Genomic DNA, 19679 nt, shown 5'->3' on the forward strand with positions numbered 1-19679 from the left:
TTCAAATCTTTCCAGTATTTATTTAACTCTATGCAAAGAATCAAAGAGTGCGCAGTCAGTAAATCAGTGGTGATTGCAATGTTGAATGTGTGAAGTGTTGACCCCCGAGTGAGAGACAGAGCCAACTTTAATCCTCAGGCCCAGCTTGCTCAGGTGCATCAGATCACATTAATGGGCTCCACCCATTTCTGCTTGAAGACAACCTGAGTGAGGAGAGATACAAAACAGCAGGAAGAGCACTGACACAAAAAGCATCAGGAATAATGTGAGGTTAATTGTCTTGCCCAGAGACTCCACCGGACTTAAGGCTGGAGGACCGAGGGCCCAAACCCCCGACCTTCCGCTTGAGAGACTGAGCATCGAGGAACATCAAGGTATTTTAGGAGGAAGTCATCTGACTTTTATCCATTGGAAGCTGATTTTTCTGGAAGCGTATTTAAAACTGTGGATTTTTTGGTTTTGCCATAGGCCAGGGCCTCGGGGGGGGAGGGACAGCTGGAGCCAATATCAGCTTGTCATTGGGTGAGAAGCAGTGTAAAACCTCGGAGACAAATATCATCAGGGAAAATAGACCAGTCACTCTTACTCACACCTACAATTTAGAGACGCCAATTAACCTAACGAGTCTTGGGACTGTTGGAGGAAGCTGTAGGACCTGGAGGTAACCTAAGCATGAAGGGGGGGGGGGCATGCAACCTCCATAAAGCAAGGCCCCTCTCCTCGCCGTGGGCTCGGTCCAGCAACCTTAGCTAACATATGCTATGCATATAGCTTGTGGCTATAACTTCCTTTTGTGTCCATTGCCTTTGTTAAGTTTCGTTTAACAATTTGAGAGTTGTCGTTGAGAACAACATCTAGGAGCGTAATTTTAGAGGCAATTGCATGCAGATATCTTTTTAAAGACTGCAGGTAAAACAAAGTGTATATCTTAAAGAGGCAGTCTAGGTCCCAATAGCTGATTCCATCACTCCTCAATCCAAATTAGAGAGTAGACATATCCTTACTTCCTTCATTATAGCTGCACAATGCAAAGAAAGAGCCAAAGCTGAAATGCTTAAATCGTCTTTGAAAAAAACCTCGTGCGTGCAGAATGAATCCACCCTGAGCTGCTCTGTGAGTGTTACTGAGGAGCAGGGAGGGCAGCAGAACCACCACAGACCACCACGGCTGCACCCTGCCTTCAAACACTCCACCAGTCTGCCTCTTAAAACACTTTATTTATTCAGCGCTGGAACTATACCATCAACTTTTTTCCAACCTCCTCAGTCTATTCCTTTATTCTCCAATGATTTAGAATTGATCCTTGAGACTAAATAGAGCAGCTTTAAATACATGCATGGACTTAATTTGAATTAGGACCATGGCAGCAGGATTTTCTGTTTTGTATGAGCAGCAGAGGAACATTCATTGTGTTTGGTTTCTGGAATATTCTCTCTGCCTCACATCAGGTAGCAGAGAGAGAGATGCGCTGTGTGTGTGTGTGTGTGTGTGTGTGTGTGTGTGTGTGTGTGTGTGTGTGTGTGTGTGTGTGTGTGTGTGTGTGTGAGTGTGTTTATGTATGTGTGCTTTGTATGCATGTGTGTCCATGAGCCGGTGTGTGTGTGTATGTGTTTGTGAGTGCATTTATGTATGTGTGCTTTGTATTTGTGTGTCCATGAGCGTGCGTGCGTGTGTGTGCGTGTGTGCAGGCGCATGTGTGCGAGGCTGCTGCCATGCCTACGAGATGGGGGATGGTAGCAGCACAGCCAGCTATTTTTCTTTCTTTCTCTCCTGAACATCAAGTTTGGTCTCCCATCAGCCTCGTCCTCCACAGAAAACGTCTGTTGGCTGAAGATTTGGTGCAAGCATCTTTAGATAAACCAGCGTATTAGACGCATGACTATTGATGAACTCAGTATGGCACAGCTGTGTATTGATCCATTTAAATATAAGACACATTCATTTATCCAAATATGATGAGTAAAAAGATTATTGAGCAAAATAGCATCGATATAGATGTTTACTGTATGAATCTTAGTTAATTAAGACATGAACAATTAAGATGTTTCTTTAATTAAACAAGCTGGGTTGTGATTAATTGATGTTTTGTTCTAAAAAAAAAAGTGGGTGCCCACAACAAAGTAAAATAAAAAATCCAATATTCATGGTTTTATTGGTCAAAATGATGGGTAATAATTGGATCTTTTTGTAAACATTTCTCGTCCTTCTCACTGATCTCCTACATTCCTTTTCTTTTCTGACGTGACACCGTTGTCTTCTCAAACCACGAGCTTTTATGGTCTTAATCATCTTGTGCAATATGAGTAATGTGCAGTCTGCTGTTTGTTGTTTATATTTCCCCTTGGTGTGTGCTTTTGTTTGCTTTTGTCATTTTTGTTTCGTAAAAGTACAGTGGAGGCAGCTCATGTGTTCAGCACCTTCAGTCCAAGACATAGACTTTAAATATTAGTGGCCTGAGCCTGAGTGAGGAAACCCTTCAGTTCCTGTAGGGGGCTTTGGTGTACCATTGATGGCGGTCGCCATGCTGGAAATGCTGTCTTAACTTAGCTTTCAGTCAACCTAACAGCAGTCTGAGCTGCAGCTGAGGTTTTCACCCTTTGTAAGAAAACGTTACCTCGAGCCCGCCTGTCCATCAGGTCAGATACTCGCCTTCGTGCATAGCCTCGAATGCATGGCTTGTATACTATATAAAATCTAAATCGAGGAGTTATCAAAAAGAGCACCATGTGCTTATGGACACAAGAGCTAGTTAGACCAATTGACATTTTTAACCAGGCTGTTTAGTTCTGCTGTAAAAACTGACTTTTCTTTTGATTAGGCGTGCACACGCCTCCTCAGCGGACGCTCAACAAACTGCAGGATTTTGCACTGCTGCATCAGCTTCATCTTACATCCCATGAAGGTTGCTGAGTGATCCAAGACAAATTTCCCAAAGGGCACAATACGTATCGTTTCCACGTGTTGTACCAAAACAGCCCATAGCGTATCATATTTTCTTTAAAAGGTAAACAGCTGAAAGCTCCTCTCAGGTTCAACATCTGAGGTTTTCATTTGTTCAGACTCCGTCCTCAAACGCTCCATTTTTCATTTGTTTAGTTGGACAGAAACCCAGTGGTGATTGATTTAGTTGAGGGGAAAATAAGACAACTGGTAAAATAGTGAAAACAACAGGAAAGAAAGTTAAACAGCTGACTGTATACAGCTGCAGATATTGCTGAAACATACCTGTGAAAACAGCTACTGTACGTTGTGAGTGCTAACAGCCACCTGTTTGCCAATGTTTGTGTTATTCCATCCCAATAGGAGCTAATTTGACACATTTAGTAAGTTTCTAACAGTCGGCTCGATGGGTGCATAATCAACACGCAGAATAATTGTCACCAAACAATCAACACTCGTTGAGATGTGCTGTGCAGGACAGGAGCACTGGGAGGTCTGTTCTGTCAATTGTCTTCTTCTGGAGAAAGTTTTTTTTTGCACCTGCTCAGTTGTAATGCTGCTGCCACAGAGCGGGCGAGCTAATGAGCTGGCTGGTCCAGCCAAAACCCAAACTGAACCTGAAATCCCTTCAGCAAATGTTTGTCACATAGTGGTGCAAAACCCACAAACACTGAAACCCTGAGTCCAAACAGAGGAAATGGAAACACTGATAAATTCTATCTCTCTTTCACTTTATCGTAAAATGATTCTGCTGAGTTTTGGTGTGCTTTGAATGTTGGCGTGATTTGGATCCTGCGATGTGCACGCTGGCATCCATTGGGCCTGACCTCTGTGCAACCTCTCTCTGTCTGAGGAATGTTGGCCGCCTTGTACGCTCGCGTCTCTTTCACCACCCGTTCGCCTGCACCTCGGCCGCCGCAGCACCACCAGTGGCTTAAGGAGACGACCATGGGGCATTTTTTAGTTGGCAGTAGCAGCAGTTTCCACGCTTAGAAAACATATCCAAAACATCTGTAGCCGAGTGAGCTGCGAGAGGAGAGGAGAGAGGAAGGAGGTTGTCGGGGGGGGGGGGGGGAGGTTTGATGGTGGTGGTTAGAGGGATGGGGAGATGTGGCGGCGGTGGAGGGGGGCAGAGTTGTGGGGGCGGCAGGCAGCAGAAGTACGTCTGCGCTGCAAATCTGACGAGGACTTTTGAAAGGCTAAATCCCAAAGAGAGCGCTGCTGCCTCGGCTTGCTGCACTACAAACAGCCAGAGCTGAGACAGGCAGGCAGGGCTGTTTCACCAGAGAGGAGAACAAATAATTATAGTGATAAACTCTGTGTGCTATACCTAGACAAATGCTGCAGGTGGAAAATATTTACAATGCAAAAAAATAGAGGGGATATTTCCCATGTAAAGTGTCGCTGTTATTATTTGAAAGGTTTCCATGGTGTAAATGCTGCCTTGGCTCCAACGTTTCATAGAGAGGCGCTTATTGAAGGTTGTGGTTGCATGCGTGTGTGTGTGTGTGTGTGTGTGCATGTATGTGTGTCCCTGTCGACATTTCTCCACCACCATTTCCACAATTTTTTCCACCTCTGTCATGGTGCATTGGGCGATGGCAAATAACATTTAGTTGTGGGGGGAAAAAAAAAAAATCTCATTTACAATTAAGGTTTCTGTTTTCACATTGCAACTCCTATCTGCTGCTCCATGAATATTATTTTGTGGCCTTGTCGAGTCAAAAACGGGATGTAGAAAAAGTAAGAATTGTCTGGTTTGTGATCAACTCCAATCCAGACTGTGCGCTGCTTATAATTGCCTCATTTTTAAAGATGGCGTACAAGCCAAGCTCTCCAACAGTCAAACATTGGACGATGAGGAAACAAGAAGGGGAGCTTGTCTGTGGACAATACAATCCCGCAGCAACACCCAGGTTTACAATCTGTGTGGCTGCTAATCTCATTGGAGCAGTGGCAGAAATCGACACATGACGGTGTTAGGAACCAGCTCGAGACCCCGTCCAGACTCTGTTTATATGCTACAGAAAATGGGATTGGATCGTATTCCGTGAATTACACAGCTAACAAACCAGAAACACCTGCAAAAACTCAAATCTCAGCAAGTCAGCAAGTGGCCTGAAGAGCTTGTAATGGCTTCAAATACGTAGCTGCCGATGCAGCCGAACATATTTACGTGTTGTTTCTTAAAAATAGATCTTTTTGTCTTGGAGAAACTTACACTTTGCTTGCTGAATTTCACTCCTTTTCTTTTTAAGCTGGTTAAAAAGGTTAGCGGTGATGTTGTGCACCTCATGTACCGAGGCTGTAGACTGTGGGTTCAAATCTGACCTCGGTCCTTTGCTGAATATAATCGCCCCCTTTTGCCCTCCGAGCAATTCCTGTCTTTCTTTGGCTGTCTTATCTAATAAATAAAGGCTGAAAGGCCAAAAGAAACAACTTAAAAAATGCACAAAAAAACATGTAGCTCATACTGAACCTTCCACATCGATGATAATTATGTTTAACTTTCAAAAAAAGAAGCCATAATAACATGTTTTCCTTTCTTTCCTGCGTGCTGTATGTGCAGGCTCAATGCAGAGAGCATTGTGTTTTTCCTGAGTAAACACAGCCCTGTTGGAGGCATGAATCATACTCAACATTGCCGGGCTACATGATTCATCAGACCTCTTGTCATTTTGTCCTGAAACTACACGCTCTTCTAAAACCATAAGGGTCACATTTAGAGACTTTCTGAAAACCAGAAAAAAAAACATTTAGCAAACCAAATGAAGGGTTAAATGTCAATGCGAGGAGGCATTTATTTCCCCTTTGCTTCTGTGTCATTATGTCTCCACTTCTTCTTCTCCTCCTTCTGCAAACATGTTTTCAACCATTCGTCTCGTTTACAGCTGAACTTGTTTGCAGCCGCTCTTTTTGATTTACATAAACATGAAACAGTTTCCGTCTTGCCGGATTGGTGATTACAGCATCTGACTGAATCCTTTCCACTGGTTCGACGTTTGCTCTCCACAGCCTGCAGACTCGAACATTTGGCGCAGCGACGCCGATAGATGGAGCTGTGGGTTTGAGGAGGAAGGAGTCGAGAGGAGGAGGGTGAGGAGGGTGAGGAGGGAGGGAGGGAGGGAGGGAGAGAGGGGGCTGACTTTCTCAACACTTGAAGTTGAGATAGAAGTGTGGAAAAAGACACTGTTTCTGAATCTACGGGGCAACTCATTAGCGGCATTGTACCCACTGATGTCCCTGCGTCTGTGTAACCGTGTGTGTGTGTGTGTTTACATTAGAGGCTTTTGTGGTACACACACTATCCCTGCATGTCCCTGAAGACTGTGTTGCCATTAAGTTAATGATGGCTTCTTGATGATTCAGGGTAAAAATAAGTGTTTTTCTTAGGTAGTGGTCACTTTACTTAAAGGGATTGTGCACGGAGGGACGTCTCATGAAAACACACTCCTGGGACCTCTGTGTTTACATGCATGTGTGTGTGTGTTTGTGTGTGTGAGGATGTCTGTGTGCTTATTTGCAGCACGTGTTGGCGTGCATGCTCCTGTCTGTGTGCGTGCGTGTGTCTGTCTGTCAGGTTTCCTGCTGCGCGGTGCGGCTGGGAGCCCTAGCGAGGGTAAAATTCCATTCTCTCGGTGGAGCAGCATTCTGCATGAGCCAATTCCCAGGAGACACTGCTCTGCATGTCCTCCAGACAGCCGAGCTGAGGCACAGGCTCAGGCTCGCTTATTAACTGACCTGAGGGGGGGCGGTGGCGGTGGTGGTGGTGGTGGTGGTGGAGGAAGGAGGGGAGGGGAGAGGAGGGGGGCAGAGATGGAGAATGGAGGAAGGGGAGGAGGAGGGGGAGCCCAGGGAGGCAGGAGGAGGAGGCGGTGGTGGGTGAGGAGGGGGGAGGTGGTGGTGTTGGGAATTATGGGTTTGTGTGTGCAAGTGTGTGTGTGTGTGTGTGCACGAGTCTGAGTGTGATCAGGGGTGATGGGTTGTGGGGATATGAGAGTGTGTGCGTGCTTTCTTCTGTGCATGTGCATGTGTGTGTGTGTGTGCGTGTGTGTGTGTGCGTGTGTGTGTGTTAGAGGCAGAACTGGTTGAAAATATTAACTCTTTCCTTGCTGAGCTGCAAAAATCCAGCATAAGAAAAGAAGAGTGTGCGTCTGTATCCTTGTGTTGGACACAAGGATGCATTCGCACCTTGTTAAAGCTGCTGCAGGCTTCAAAAGATGGACGGTGAATTAGTTTAATGCTACTTGAAAATATGTATTTATCTTTCATACATCACTTTTTCTTGAAATCTTTGTCTGTATTTGGTGGCTGCACGCTTCATATCGTCTTCTTGTCATGTCACTCCACCAGCAGAGTTCAGCACATTGCTGCAAATATGATTTTAAACCCCACCTTTGTGCAAATAGACAATTTCTGCAATAGAACTAAAAGCCTCCACTTCCTGCATTAATCTATTTACACTAATTCGTTATCCCTGAGCGCAAATATTAGTTTGTAGTTTTGTGTGTCTTCCCGTAATTGCTCGACAGGACTGTAAGACTCATTTGTCACTGGTATGAGGAAACAGCATAATTGAAAAGTGCTTTTCAATTACAATTTGTTTAACTTAAATAATGAAATAAAATATGGTGCTTCAAAGTTTGACTTCTTTTTTCTTTTTAAATTATTATTCCATCCAGCAGTGAAGAGGAAAGGGAGAGCGAGAGAGAGAGAGAGAGAGGGGGAAAAAAAATCACTCACGGCAAAATGCAAATGAGCCTGGAAGCTATTACGATGCTAATGAGATTCCACCATAGAAGTTGCTGCTCCGGCATCCGGGGTATATTTCATCCATATTTGGAAAACAATTGTGAGCACAAAATAGGGGGACACACTTATTGGTGTTTACAGTTGAGTTATTTTTTTTTTTATTCAGGAAGTAGGAATCTTTTACTTAGTTCGACTTAGCTGCAAAGAAACAACTACAGTGGATTATTTGTCTTTCTCTCGTGTTGCTCTGTGAATTCTGCTCTATTTTTAGCATCTTCCTCCGTCTCATTGTTGCATCTCAATCACCAGCAAATCCCTTCATATTGATATCACAATCACACTTTTTTACAATCAAACATTTTACATGTTGGTCTCACTTGACAAAAAAACAAGAAAAAGACAACTGATTCCATGAAACACAGCCACAACTTTATACAGCATCTCTCTCTTGTGAAATATCGTCTGAGACGTGTTCAGGGTCCTGCAGAACAGGAGCAGCACCGGTGCGTTCAGGTGCAAAACCTGTAGCACAGCTGCGAGCGTGTCGTCTTAGCGCTAAAGGCAGGTAGGTAGATAGATAGGTAGGTAGGTAGGGAGATAGGATACGTTACCATAGTAACACCATGAGGGAGCCCAGCAGAAGCAGAGTGTCTATATGTGTCCTGACCCATTTCCATTCTCATCCACAAGTGTTTCGTCTCCCTCACCTTGCTCTTTAACAACTAAAAGCACCTCTCCTTCATCCTTGATGGATTTTTTTTCCAGCATTTAGCAAAAAATGGTCGAGGTTTGAAACATTCAGCTGTAACACACGCCGGATACAGCAGCTTTCAAGGTACATTTGGTTTCCCATTCAGTTTGATTCAATTCATCTTTGTTGTTCCTGAAGGTAAAAAGAGCTCGCTTTGAATAAAACGCAAAATACATCAAAGTATGTTTGACGAAGCAGAGGAAAGTAAAGTCATGAATTATGAAGGTTTTTTTTATTATCTGAAACAAGGACTCCTCCTACAAAGAGAGCACGGACCAAAGTTAAACTAATTAAAAGCTGCGAAATAAAAGAGTTCCTCAAACTAGCTGTGCTTTCCAGTTTACCAAACCCTCCGCACAAGAAAAACAAACCCCTCAAATGGTGTGATGAGAATAAATCACAACTCCCACCTCAAAGTTAAAACTAATCTCATCAGTTTGTTACGTGTAAAACTTGATCAATTGCCTCAGCAGAAATCTTAACAGCGTCACATGACGTATTTTTATATTAAACAGTGAAGACTCTAGAGTCTATTGGGACCCTTTAAGTGAAAACCAATAGGGGGGCCCTCCGACCAGCATTTGTCAACATCATGTCTGCCATTGTCCTCCCAGTGTTCTCTCTCTGACAGACGGATAATTCCTCCACATTTTTAGCTCGTTGAATTTCATTGACAATCTGGTTTTCACAGCAACAATGCAGGGCAACACAAACGAAAAATCATGAGCCCTCAGGGGCCGCCTAGGGGCCCCGAGTAGTTGCCTTGCCTGTTGACGAGCAGCGCCTCAAATATTAAACATAATTACAGCTATACATGTTTTTACAGTCGTGCATTTCTTAACCAGAGGAAGCAGAATTAAAAGCTCACATCGCTCTGACACATTGAACTTGTTAGTGCAGGAAGTTAGAAGACAAACACATTTAGCTTAATGTAAGAATTCTACATCTGACTTAATCGTATTTACAAAGTGATAAAACGATCAATGATGGCTCGATCAGAGAAGCTTAAATTAATACATTCAAACATGTGCTGAGTGAATCTTGTTTCCCGGCGTCTGTACCTCTGACTCCTAAAAGATGGGATGCCATATGTTATAACTTTATTAAATTGAAGACATAAAATCCTCTTTTTTTATGGGACTTGATGTAAAAACAAAAACTAAATTATTTGATACGTCAAACATACTCGACATTTGATAGTTTAGTTTCCTTTCTTGATTTTGTGCGGTTGAGACGGTAGGAGAGTCAAATTCACAGGTTTTGGCTCAGGGACGTTTCAGCAGCAGCAGACATATTTTAAACATGGGGGGGGGGTTGTTTAGGGGGAGACTTCATATGATTGGAGGGTGTAGGACTACAGTTTTTGAATCCCGTTAGAGTTCACTGTCGATGTATCTCTTCAGTTTTTATTTTTTTACAGTGCAGTACAATAATTGCAGAAGAAGGTTGGGGTGGAGATCTTCATCTTGGATTTCATGAAGGAGAAAATGAAGACAGAACTGCACACTCACATGTGAAGATGCTCACCATCCACTCTATGTTACATCCTGTAATAAATCTTTTTTTCTTAAAATCTCTCTTTAATAGAAAAATAGGTTTGATGACGTATGAAGCAGTCAAACTGTCATGTTTACATGACTCGAGTTTATTTTGGGGAAAAAGCAGAAAAACGTCGCTGCACACAAATACGATGCTGATGATGAATGATAGTGTGTGTGCAAACGTGCATGTATGCCTACGCAGTCTTTTGCATGTAAATGTATGTTTTAGCATGCTGTTGCTGCAGGAGAAGGATTGTAACTGTGTGTTAATGTACTTTGTTTCTGTGTGTTTGTGTGAGTGCTGCACCTCTGGGAGACGAGCCGCTGTGAGCTGAGAAAAGGGAAACCTCCAAATCAGTCAGTCCAGTTCTCTGCTGTTCATCACATAACCCATGCAGCGCTCTACCTCACACACAGGTTGTGTTTACGGTCATGCCCACAATACAAGTTCATATAAGATTCTGTTAAATGAGCTGTTCTCTTCAGTGTACTGTGTAGCAGCCACACTCGAGTGGTAAGCGCTTTAGGCGAGCAACCAAATCCTGTTAGAAATGTCAATTGAAAAGGTCTTGAGATATTAAAAATGTAGTTTTTAATTAAAGGTTTATTAATAGATTTTTCAAACTTTTTTTTTAATTACCCGACTGGATGCCTGAGGCATTTGGATTACAACTTTTATCTCACTCGATTCAGACTGCCTCTCCCCATTCAGCCATTTTGGATTAAAAGTCAGACTTCATAAATGCTGTTCATTAATTCCCAGAGCGGGCAGTTAATGTGAGATTCAGTTGCAACGTTTCGGCTGCTCTGAGTGTCTGTTTATTTTTAGATTCTTGTGGCTACTTTGCAGCCCCGGCCTAATCTGTCACTGAGAGAACATGGAGGAAATCTTAATCGGTGTGCCTGAAAAAAAGATTCTCAACGCACCCTGCTGTGTCGGGTTTGCAAATTCAACATGTTAGTGACACATACTGTCACAGTAAATCGTGTTATTGATGTGTGTTGCATGAAACTCAGGGTAAAATTGTTGAAATAAATGTGTTACATCTGTACTGGACTGCTCTCGTGTGTCCAAGAAAGAGAATAGTAACCACTTATATCTGATTTAAAAAAACGTTTTCTCCTCTTGGATCTAAATCGTTTTCAGAACATGCTCAAGTTAATCTGGGACAATCTGAGAGAGGTATTGATCTGATTATTATTAGGTTCAATAATCAGCTTCAGCCACACTAAAACTGTAGGCCATAACGACTAGCTGAGGTGCATTCTGGGAAATGTAGGAAGTACAAAAAAAAAAAAAAAAAATCCAAAATAGTAAGCATCCATCTGATCCAATTTGAAGGATGCAAGTATAACAGCCTATGTTGTTGAAAAATGAAGCAAATGCAGAAGTGTAAAATCCTGCAGTCTGTCGAGTGTCTGCTTGAAGCTGGCTGCAGGAACACAGGAAGTCACACACACCACGAAAAAAAAAACAACATTTTTTTACAGCATAAACAAGCATGTTTACAGCCTCGTGCAAAAAACGAAATATGTCTGATTAGTGATCATCACGAGCACAAACTGCACGTGGTCATTTTTTTAAAATGCTCCGTTTTGATTTTATGAACGATACGTGTTCTTCATGGTTTGGCGTGGAGCTGACCTGATTGACAGGTGGGCGTGATGTAACAGTTCATCAAGAGGCTTAAAACGCCGCCTCAGCTCCACACTCACAGCCTGTCGTTAGGTTGACTGGAAGTTAGACTGAGACAGGATTTACAACATGGTGGATGCAATGACCTCAGAGGTGCAGGTTATTTATGGGGCATATTCCAAATACAAACTCAAAAAAACTAAATCAACTCAAATTATGATTTGAACATATGATTACGTTTTGTTCTGGATTTAATGGGCACTTGGAGGTGAGAGGATAAAAAAACATGTTGCACTCAGGTCAGCATGACGGGCGTAATAGGGGCCTAACCTCAGGGCGCATTGCTGTTTTGGACATAAGAAAAATCAACAATCGTTAATAATAAGACATGCATATATAATGGTCGAACTGTGTTGAATTTCTCACATTTACTTTGTGTATTTGTGCTTAACTGCCCTTTAAGGCAGGTACCCACAACATCACCAGAAAACAGTTCACTTCAAAACTTTACATCTTTGTTAAGCATCAATTTGTTGGTTTCGCGTTGCATTCACACATTACAGACGAGAGGCTCCGAAACACAGTGCCGATGCAACGCCTGCTTAGTTAGTATGTCACTCCTTCTGATAAGGAATTAAGGAGCGGAGCGACTTCCTCCACCATTCCAACTCTGTGTTACACATCCCAGATGTCACAGGGAGGCGTAAATACTCCGGCTTGAACTGGCAACATGTAAAGATCGAATGTCCTGTCCTTAAACTAAACTAGTGCAAAATCAGAATTGTTTACTTGTGCACTTGTGAGCTTCGAAGCACGTGTGGTTGATCCTGCATTGTAATAAAAATCTGACCTGCAGGTTTTGCTTCGTCAAACATAATGTTGTGGATTAAAGAAATAAAGCAGAGTATTCCCCCTGACTTCCTTTAATCACAAATTATGACACTTGGTGCATAGCTAACCAGGTACTGAGATTGTGTCATTAGCAGCATTGACCGCAGACAACACAATCAATAAAATAATAGAAAAGCATGCTGCAGAATAAAACTGACTGTGTCACGGCCTCAGCCACCCTCGTCAGCCTGGATCTCTAATCACTGAATCTTTATGCATTTAACTTTTACAGACAACACTTCTCAAGCTGGGAATATTTAACTGCACTCAGGTCAGTCAGCATTTTATCTTTAATGTCAGACGTGAAACATGAAGGTCTTTCCTTTCTCGAAAAGAAGCTTCTTGAAAGCACTGAACTGGTAGTCATATTGCAACAAGAACACGTACAGCTCTTCATAGTCACAACACTCATCATGGTATTTGACCTGTAGGCTTGACTGTGCCTCTGTATTCAGCTCTAAACAGTGTGTTGACCCAGACGTTAGCTGCACTTCTTCCTGCAAGTTTCAAAATATAATTTCTGCATGAACTCAGGGTGACAAAAAGCAGGGAATATTCAGGGAAAATTCACTCTTTCGTTGATTCTGTGATACGTCCAATTAAAGGAAGCTTTGATATAACGTAAGAAGACTTTCATTCCTTCGCCGTGTGAACAAGCGACGCAGGTTCTCAGGGGCGGGCTGAACTGAAATGCTCTTAAAATCTCCAGGAGCGCATTTACGATATCTGCTTATATGGGCACAAAAAAGGGTGACAAGCAGTATTGTAATCAATATTGCGACACATTTTCTGAAATATCAAATTGTACTGCTATGTCACAGGCAAGGTCTTCTTTTTATTAAGTATGGGCATTTTTTTGCTGATCAGGTTTATGTTTAAAAGCAAGAATTAAGTTGCTTTTTTTATCTTTAAAACCTATAACGAGAATAGATAGATTTTAGAACAGACAATATACAGCAAATCAACACTGAGACTTAAAAACCAAATTCAATGTGTGACTTTAGTAAACACTCACAGAAACACAAACTAACACAAACACACATGCACACCGAGGTCTTACTTGAACTTTACAAGAGTGCAACACTGAGTGTAGGTCTTGAGGGAACAGGAAACGACTTCCCTCCTCCCCCTGCAAATCTGCCCCCCTTCTCTCCCCTTCCTCCCTCCCTCTACTGTTCCTCCCCCCTCCTTTCCTCTCCTCCCTCCCTCCCCCTCTTCTTCCTCCTCCTCCTCCTCCTCCTCCTCCTCCTTCAGCAGCTCCACGCTATAGCAGAGAACTAGGCAGGCCAACTTGCAGAGTGCAGCTCAGCCTCGGCAGCGGCTGCTTCCCACTGGGGGTCTTAGGAGAGCATCGCGCTCCCATGTGCGCCGCTGTGCCCGTTGGATGTTGAAATCGCGCCGCGCGCCTCTTCAGGAGCCACCATGTCCAACCCGACCCACGACCCGTTCTACTCGTCTCCTTTCGGACCCTTCTACAGGAGACACTCGCCCTACATGGTCCAGCCCGAGTATCGGATCTACGAGATGAACAAGCGGCTGCAGACGCGCACAGAGGTGAGAGTCGCGAGCAGCCGCGCGGTCCCGTTCACGGCTGCGGTACCGGCGGGAGGGTATATAACGGGCTGTGGAGGTCCGGTACGGGGAGGAGGGATGGAAGGAATGAGGAACATGGAAAGAAACAGAGGGGGGATCCAGTTGTCAGTCAATCAGGAGATGCGGACGAGATGCCAAAGTGCCAAACATTCCTGAGCTGAAAGTAAACAGGGTCCGGAGCTGCAAGAAATATTATCCTGTGAAGTGATCTGTGTGTGTCACGAGTGTTGAGTTGATCTCTAACTGGAGGAAAAAAAAGGTCAAACTGTAGAGACAGTACTTTCACGTGGGCAGCTACAGTTAAAAAGGCGAGTTTTAAGTGTCAATTATGAGTCTTTTATGAGTGGAGGGAAGCATCACTATTTGATCATAATCTGAGAATCACGTGAAACTGCACGTAAAAGTAATTGTTTGACTCTTCATTAGATCAGAATAAGATTGAAGTTTCATTCAATCAATCGTCACAGAGTCTGGAACTGGAGGGAATAATGCATCAAAGAAGTTATAGGTGGATTATTCAAGTCTGACCATGCTGCAAGGACTGACCTTTTCACCTGCATTTAACTCGTTTGCATTTCATTTACATATCTCCTGCTTTTTGTATGTATTTGCATTGTGTGTTCAGGCCAGTTCAGGCTGAAGCAAAGCAAGTGCAACATGGGAATAGTAGCTGCAGAGAGTCTGTCCACTGAAGTGTTTGTGGAGTGACTGTCAAAGCAGCAAATAAATCCATGATTCATCAGGGCGTCCAGTAGCGGAAGTTTCCGTCCTAACAAAGTGAAGATGGTCAAAACATAATTGAGGACGAGTTCATTTCATGTCTGTGTGTTTTTTTGGGGGTTTTTTTTTCCTGGCGCTTCAAGTGAGTGTGTGGAATACTGTGTCATTCAGGCTAAACCTTTGGTGATCCCACTGTGAATTACCCAGCCAGCATCTGTCCTCAGCATCTGTTCTGTGATCACTAATGTGTAACTCTGCAGATAAAAAGTTCATTCAGCATGTCAGACCCTCTTCACAAGATATCTGTGGCTTAAAGAAAGCAGCAGAATGAACCAAAAAAAAGCAAATCTAGCAGCTAAACTCTTCACTGTTTGAACATATCATTTTGCAGTTGCAGTGTATTTGTTTTCATCATTGCTGCACATTGGTTGTTGTTGAATTCATTTATTTTAGTCGGTATAATGTCAGTGCCATCACAACTTCTAACCTTTTAACCTTTCAAATATGTCCGACTTCCCCAAACCAGATGTTTAGAAAATGCTCCCCACTCAGGAGCCTGTGAACAAAAAGATTCATAATATAATATAAAAGTAGTTCTCTATTGATGGTAAAGATCCATTTCAGGTTGAGCTGCAGATATCAATCTCTATTTTAAATAATGTTGCGTGATGTTGACATTTGAAGCTCTAAGACTGGAAACTCAATCATAAAATAAAACCTGAGTTTTTATTAGTTTTGTTTGAATAAATCTATGATTTTATGAATAGTCAGGTTATTGTAGAAACAGCCAACACAAATTGCCAGAACCCACGAAGTGTTAAACGTGTCTGACGTCCTCAAACAGAGAGACATTATTGATAAAATGAAACACAGGAAGAAGAAATCATGAAGCTCTTTGCATCTAGGAAGCTTGAACCTGAGAATTCTTTCACTTTTACTTCAGATAAGCTTCTGTTGTTTAAGCCTGAAGGCCCATGATTGGGATTGAAATTTGAGGAACCATGAATACATATCTGACTTTTTTGTATTTCTTCCTAAAATGTGCCATATAAATAAACCTTCTGTACAGTGCAATTAAAAGCATATGGGTCTAACAGGTCCTCTAGCCCCTTGACCCCTGAACAATGTGAGACACCCCCAAAACAAAACACAGACTGTATCCCTTAAACAAAGGAATAAAAAACAGGAAATATTGACATTTGAAAGCCTGAATCAGTAAATTCTGCCATTTTCACACAAAATCTTGCTTTAACAGTTTTTTTAAATTCTTTTTTTTTTTTTAATTTCCCTATAAATGGCTCATGGATTAAATAGTTCCTTGTCCTATTATAAGATTTTTAAAGATAATGTGTCTCTATGGTTGCTGTTTAAAGCTCTAAGGCTGAAGTCTGTTTCGAAGCTGAGACAGAAATTAAAATGTTTTCGGATACATTTCTCTTAAAGTCTAATTTTAGCAGTCATTTTATAAATCTTTTTTTGTTTGTTTTTTTTCGGGGTGGGGGGGGGAGGGAGACTCTGGCCTGCTGGGTTCCTGCAGCATCTTGCAGAATGCTGCTGCTGCTGACTTTTCTAAAGAGGAACTTGCAACTTTAAGCCGACCAAGGCAATGTTGCTGAGATGCAACGGCCCGGTCTGATGCATTATTCATACGGAGTGGTCCAAACCCCAGCAGACCTCAACTCCCGCTCCACACATACCCAGACACCGAGTGCAATCACAGAGCATACACATACACACACAGAGACACACACACACACACACACACATGCACGCGCGCACGCAGAGATAGCAGGACCGGTGCATGTGCAGTACAGTTCAAACAGCACATAATAATATGTCATGATGTGAGCCCAAAAACACGTTTAAACCATTACCTGCATCTCCACTGACTAAATGATATAATTACATAATAATATAATTACTTTTTTTCTTCGTCCTCGTCCTTCTTTCTTCACTGGCACCAGTATATAATACGTTCTCCCTTTAACGATGTGGTTATTGTTTGAGTGAAATGCAGGTGCTATATATAATGAGGAAGGAGGAGTATATCGATGCTGGAAAATAAAGGCAATTTGTTTGTATCCAGATGTGGCATACAGCCCGGCTCAGGAGTTTTAACCAAATTATATCGTAATTATCCTCATGAATGCAAAACTGAAGCCATCAATTAGCACAAATGTGAAAAATATTTGAGTGAAATACAGAAACGGATTGTGACGGCGATCTTTCTTTACTGAGATAAACTCATCATGAACATGCTTCATGAGAGTTGTTTACTTCCTGTACATCGAGGTGAGCCGCATGGTCCCTTAATGATGATGCCAGCCTGAAGAGTTATTCTGCTGCTCTTCTTTTTTTTTTTTTTAACACCGAGCTGCTGCTGCTGCTGCTGCTGCTGCTGCTGCTGCTCAGTCCCTCTTTCAAATTCAGCACAAATTAAAAAAGAAAAGAAAAGAGAGACCGTGTCAGCGATGAGCGCCGGGTCAAGCCGATGTTACAAAACAGGAAGTTTTGGGATGTTTCCTTGCAGCAGAAAAAAAATAAGAAAAATCTGGATTTCATTAGAAGAAAAATAGCTGAATTGTCCTGCTGGATAGTTTCTTGAATATTTCATCATGGTTTTCGCTGCGAGCAGCTGTTGCAGATCCATATATGTCTGTGTTTGAGAGAAACGGCTGGCAGTGAGCTGATGCTGCATGCAAGTATCAGTTTGACTCACTCCCTTTTTTTTTTAGTAAATCACAATGTTTACCTTTGTTTTGAATTGTTTGTGACATGAGCTGTATGCCCTCTTTGTTTTGGATCCCACTCCTGCACATCTTGGTTTTTGTAGATTTGATGAAAGCACAAATATAAAGGATTGATACAGTATGTCACCAAATAAGGAAATAGTCCACATATATATGTTGTGCATGAATGAATCATTTCTAAATATAGTAATAAGTATGCAGTATGTTTTCCTACACCTTCGTTGATCCAAAGGCCAAACGAGGGACTCTTTGTGCAGCTCATCGGTTTCATGCTCTGTGTTGGAACAATCCAATAAAGAAATAATCCAAATCCAAATACACTTCTGTGTGCATCTTACACACACATTTGACTGGGTTTAAGATATGGTCCAACATCTCTCCAATTCAGTGATGTCAGTGACATGGAAATGAAAAGGTACCCAAAGCAACATCCTTTAAAAAAAGAAGAAGAATATTTCACATTAAACATGGTCAACCATCTTCAGCACAGAAGGTCTTATGTTAAGCTTATGAGAGAGCTCTGGGTCTTCTCGTCTAAAAAAACAGAACAGCAGGTTTTTATGATCAGCTACTGTTGTTGATGTCCTTCAAGACTCAGCAGGAGTAGTCTAAATCAAAACAGAAGACATATAATGTGGAGTTTCTTCTGCAGGATTTCGGCTCGAGGAGCCCCTTGAAAGCTGTTTTGTTTGAGTGGGTTTGTTGCTTTATGTTGTTGATCCAGTCAAAACGATTTCAAGCTGGCAAATAGCAGCCTTGTCAGAATTATCACCCGCGTAAAGACGCTTAATATGGTGAAAGGACAGCCATTGTTAAGGGTAAGAATAGCTCCGAGCGTACTTAACATGGGGCTCGTTGGCAGGCCGTCATATTAAAATGACTCACTCTGATTCTGCACGCTCGTCGTTCTGAGCAGTTTCCTGACTAAGCCTTGCTGCGACACCACCTTTTAGAAAAAGTGTGGAAAGTCACTCCTGCGTTAGAAATCCTCCCATTTGTCTTATTCATGAGTGTGCTTTTGAATTTGCTTGGCTGGTGGTGCGACTGCCGCTCGCACTGGCAGGCGCAGGACTCAAGGACTCCAGGAGACTTCACCCCGCCAGGAAGCTGTAGTCTGTTAGAGTTTAAGTGACACATACAGCAAAAGCTTTATGCACTTAATCCTCGGGGAGTGAAAGAAGTTGTTCGATATAGACCGAGACGCGTTCGTCTGACTTCATTCTGCCGTTTGTGTTGTTGCATGCACGCACTTGAACTTTTGCTGGATGGTGTTTGCAGCATCTCTCTGATCTGCTGAATCATTTTAAAAGCCAAAGAAATTAACCTCACCACACTCAGATGATCCCGAGCCATTAAGGGCAGTTTAGAGTCAATTTTAGTGATGTTCAGTGCATTAGAACGAGTTGTCTGTAATGCGTTTCTTATGACTTTTAAAATGTAAAACACACACCTTTGCTTTGCTTTGAGGTTGAGAGAGGACCGATGAATTGTCTGGTCGACGACTTTGCTGATATTAGCAAACCATGTGACTCTCTTTTTCACAAATTGATAACACCATTTAGAAGAATTAAAGCAAGAAATGTGTGAGTATGTCTGAATCAAACAATCAGTAAAGATTGAAGATAGATCGAAGAAAGAGATCGGTATCTGCAACAAAACTCAGCGATCAGCCGTTAACAATGATTCTGTATTTAATCTACAGAAGCCCAGAGAGGACATGTGTCTGTGCATTTTATTACACTCTGTTTTCTTGCGATATCATGTGCATTAACTTTTTCTTTTTCTCGACTGATTGACATAGATATCTCGATTAAGATTGTTGAATTTTTCTGTGAGATGGACTTAATTTCAGATGCGTCCTGAGAAACGAATTCATGATAACAGGAAAACCTAAGTTTGTTACCCTGAGATTAAAAGTGAATAAAAAGAGATCCTGGACAAAAACAAACGGAAATTACTCGTTATAACAGCACAAAACATAATGTACAGTACGTCAATTTAGAGTCTGTAATAATCCCTCCCTACTTTCTCAGTTAAAGTAAAAAGTAAACACACATTTTCTTCTTACCACCACAAACACAACATACATTTTCAAGACCAAAAGA

General features: G+C 42.2%; 1 protein-coding gene across 2 annotated transcripts in view; it reads left to right on the forward strand.

Annotated features, from left to right (window-relative positions):
• The first annotated feature begins 222 nt into the window (after positions 1-222).
• The window catches only part of ldb2a (LIM domain binding 2a), a 99634-nt gene continuing 80177 nt past the window's right edge, over positions 223-19679 (forward strand). For both annotated transcript variants that reach the window (XM_079352321.1, XM_079352322.1), the window contains exons 1-2: positions 223-374; positions 13766-14065. In XM_079352321.1, the coding sequence (XP_079208447.1) occupies positions 13934-14065 (132 nt within the window). In that variant the 5' untranslated portion in view covers positions 223-374; positions 13766-13933. The remainder of the gene's footprint in view (positions 375-13765; positions 14066-19679) is intronic.

This window comes from Symphodus melops (assembly GCF_947650265.1).
Source record: "Symphodus melops genome assembly, chromosome: 9".
In the NCBI taxonomy this organism is placed as follows: Eukaryota; Metazoa; Chordata; class Actinopteri; order Labriformes; family Labridae; genus Symphodus; species Symphodus melops.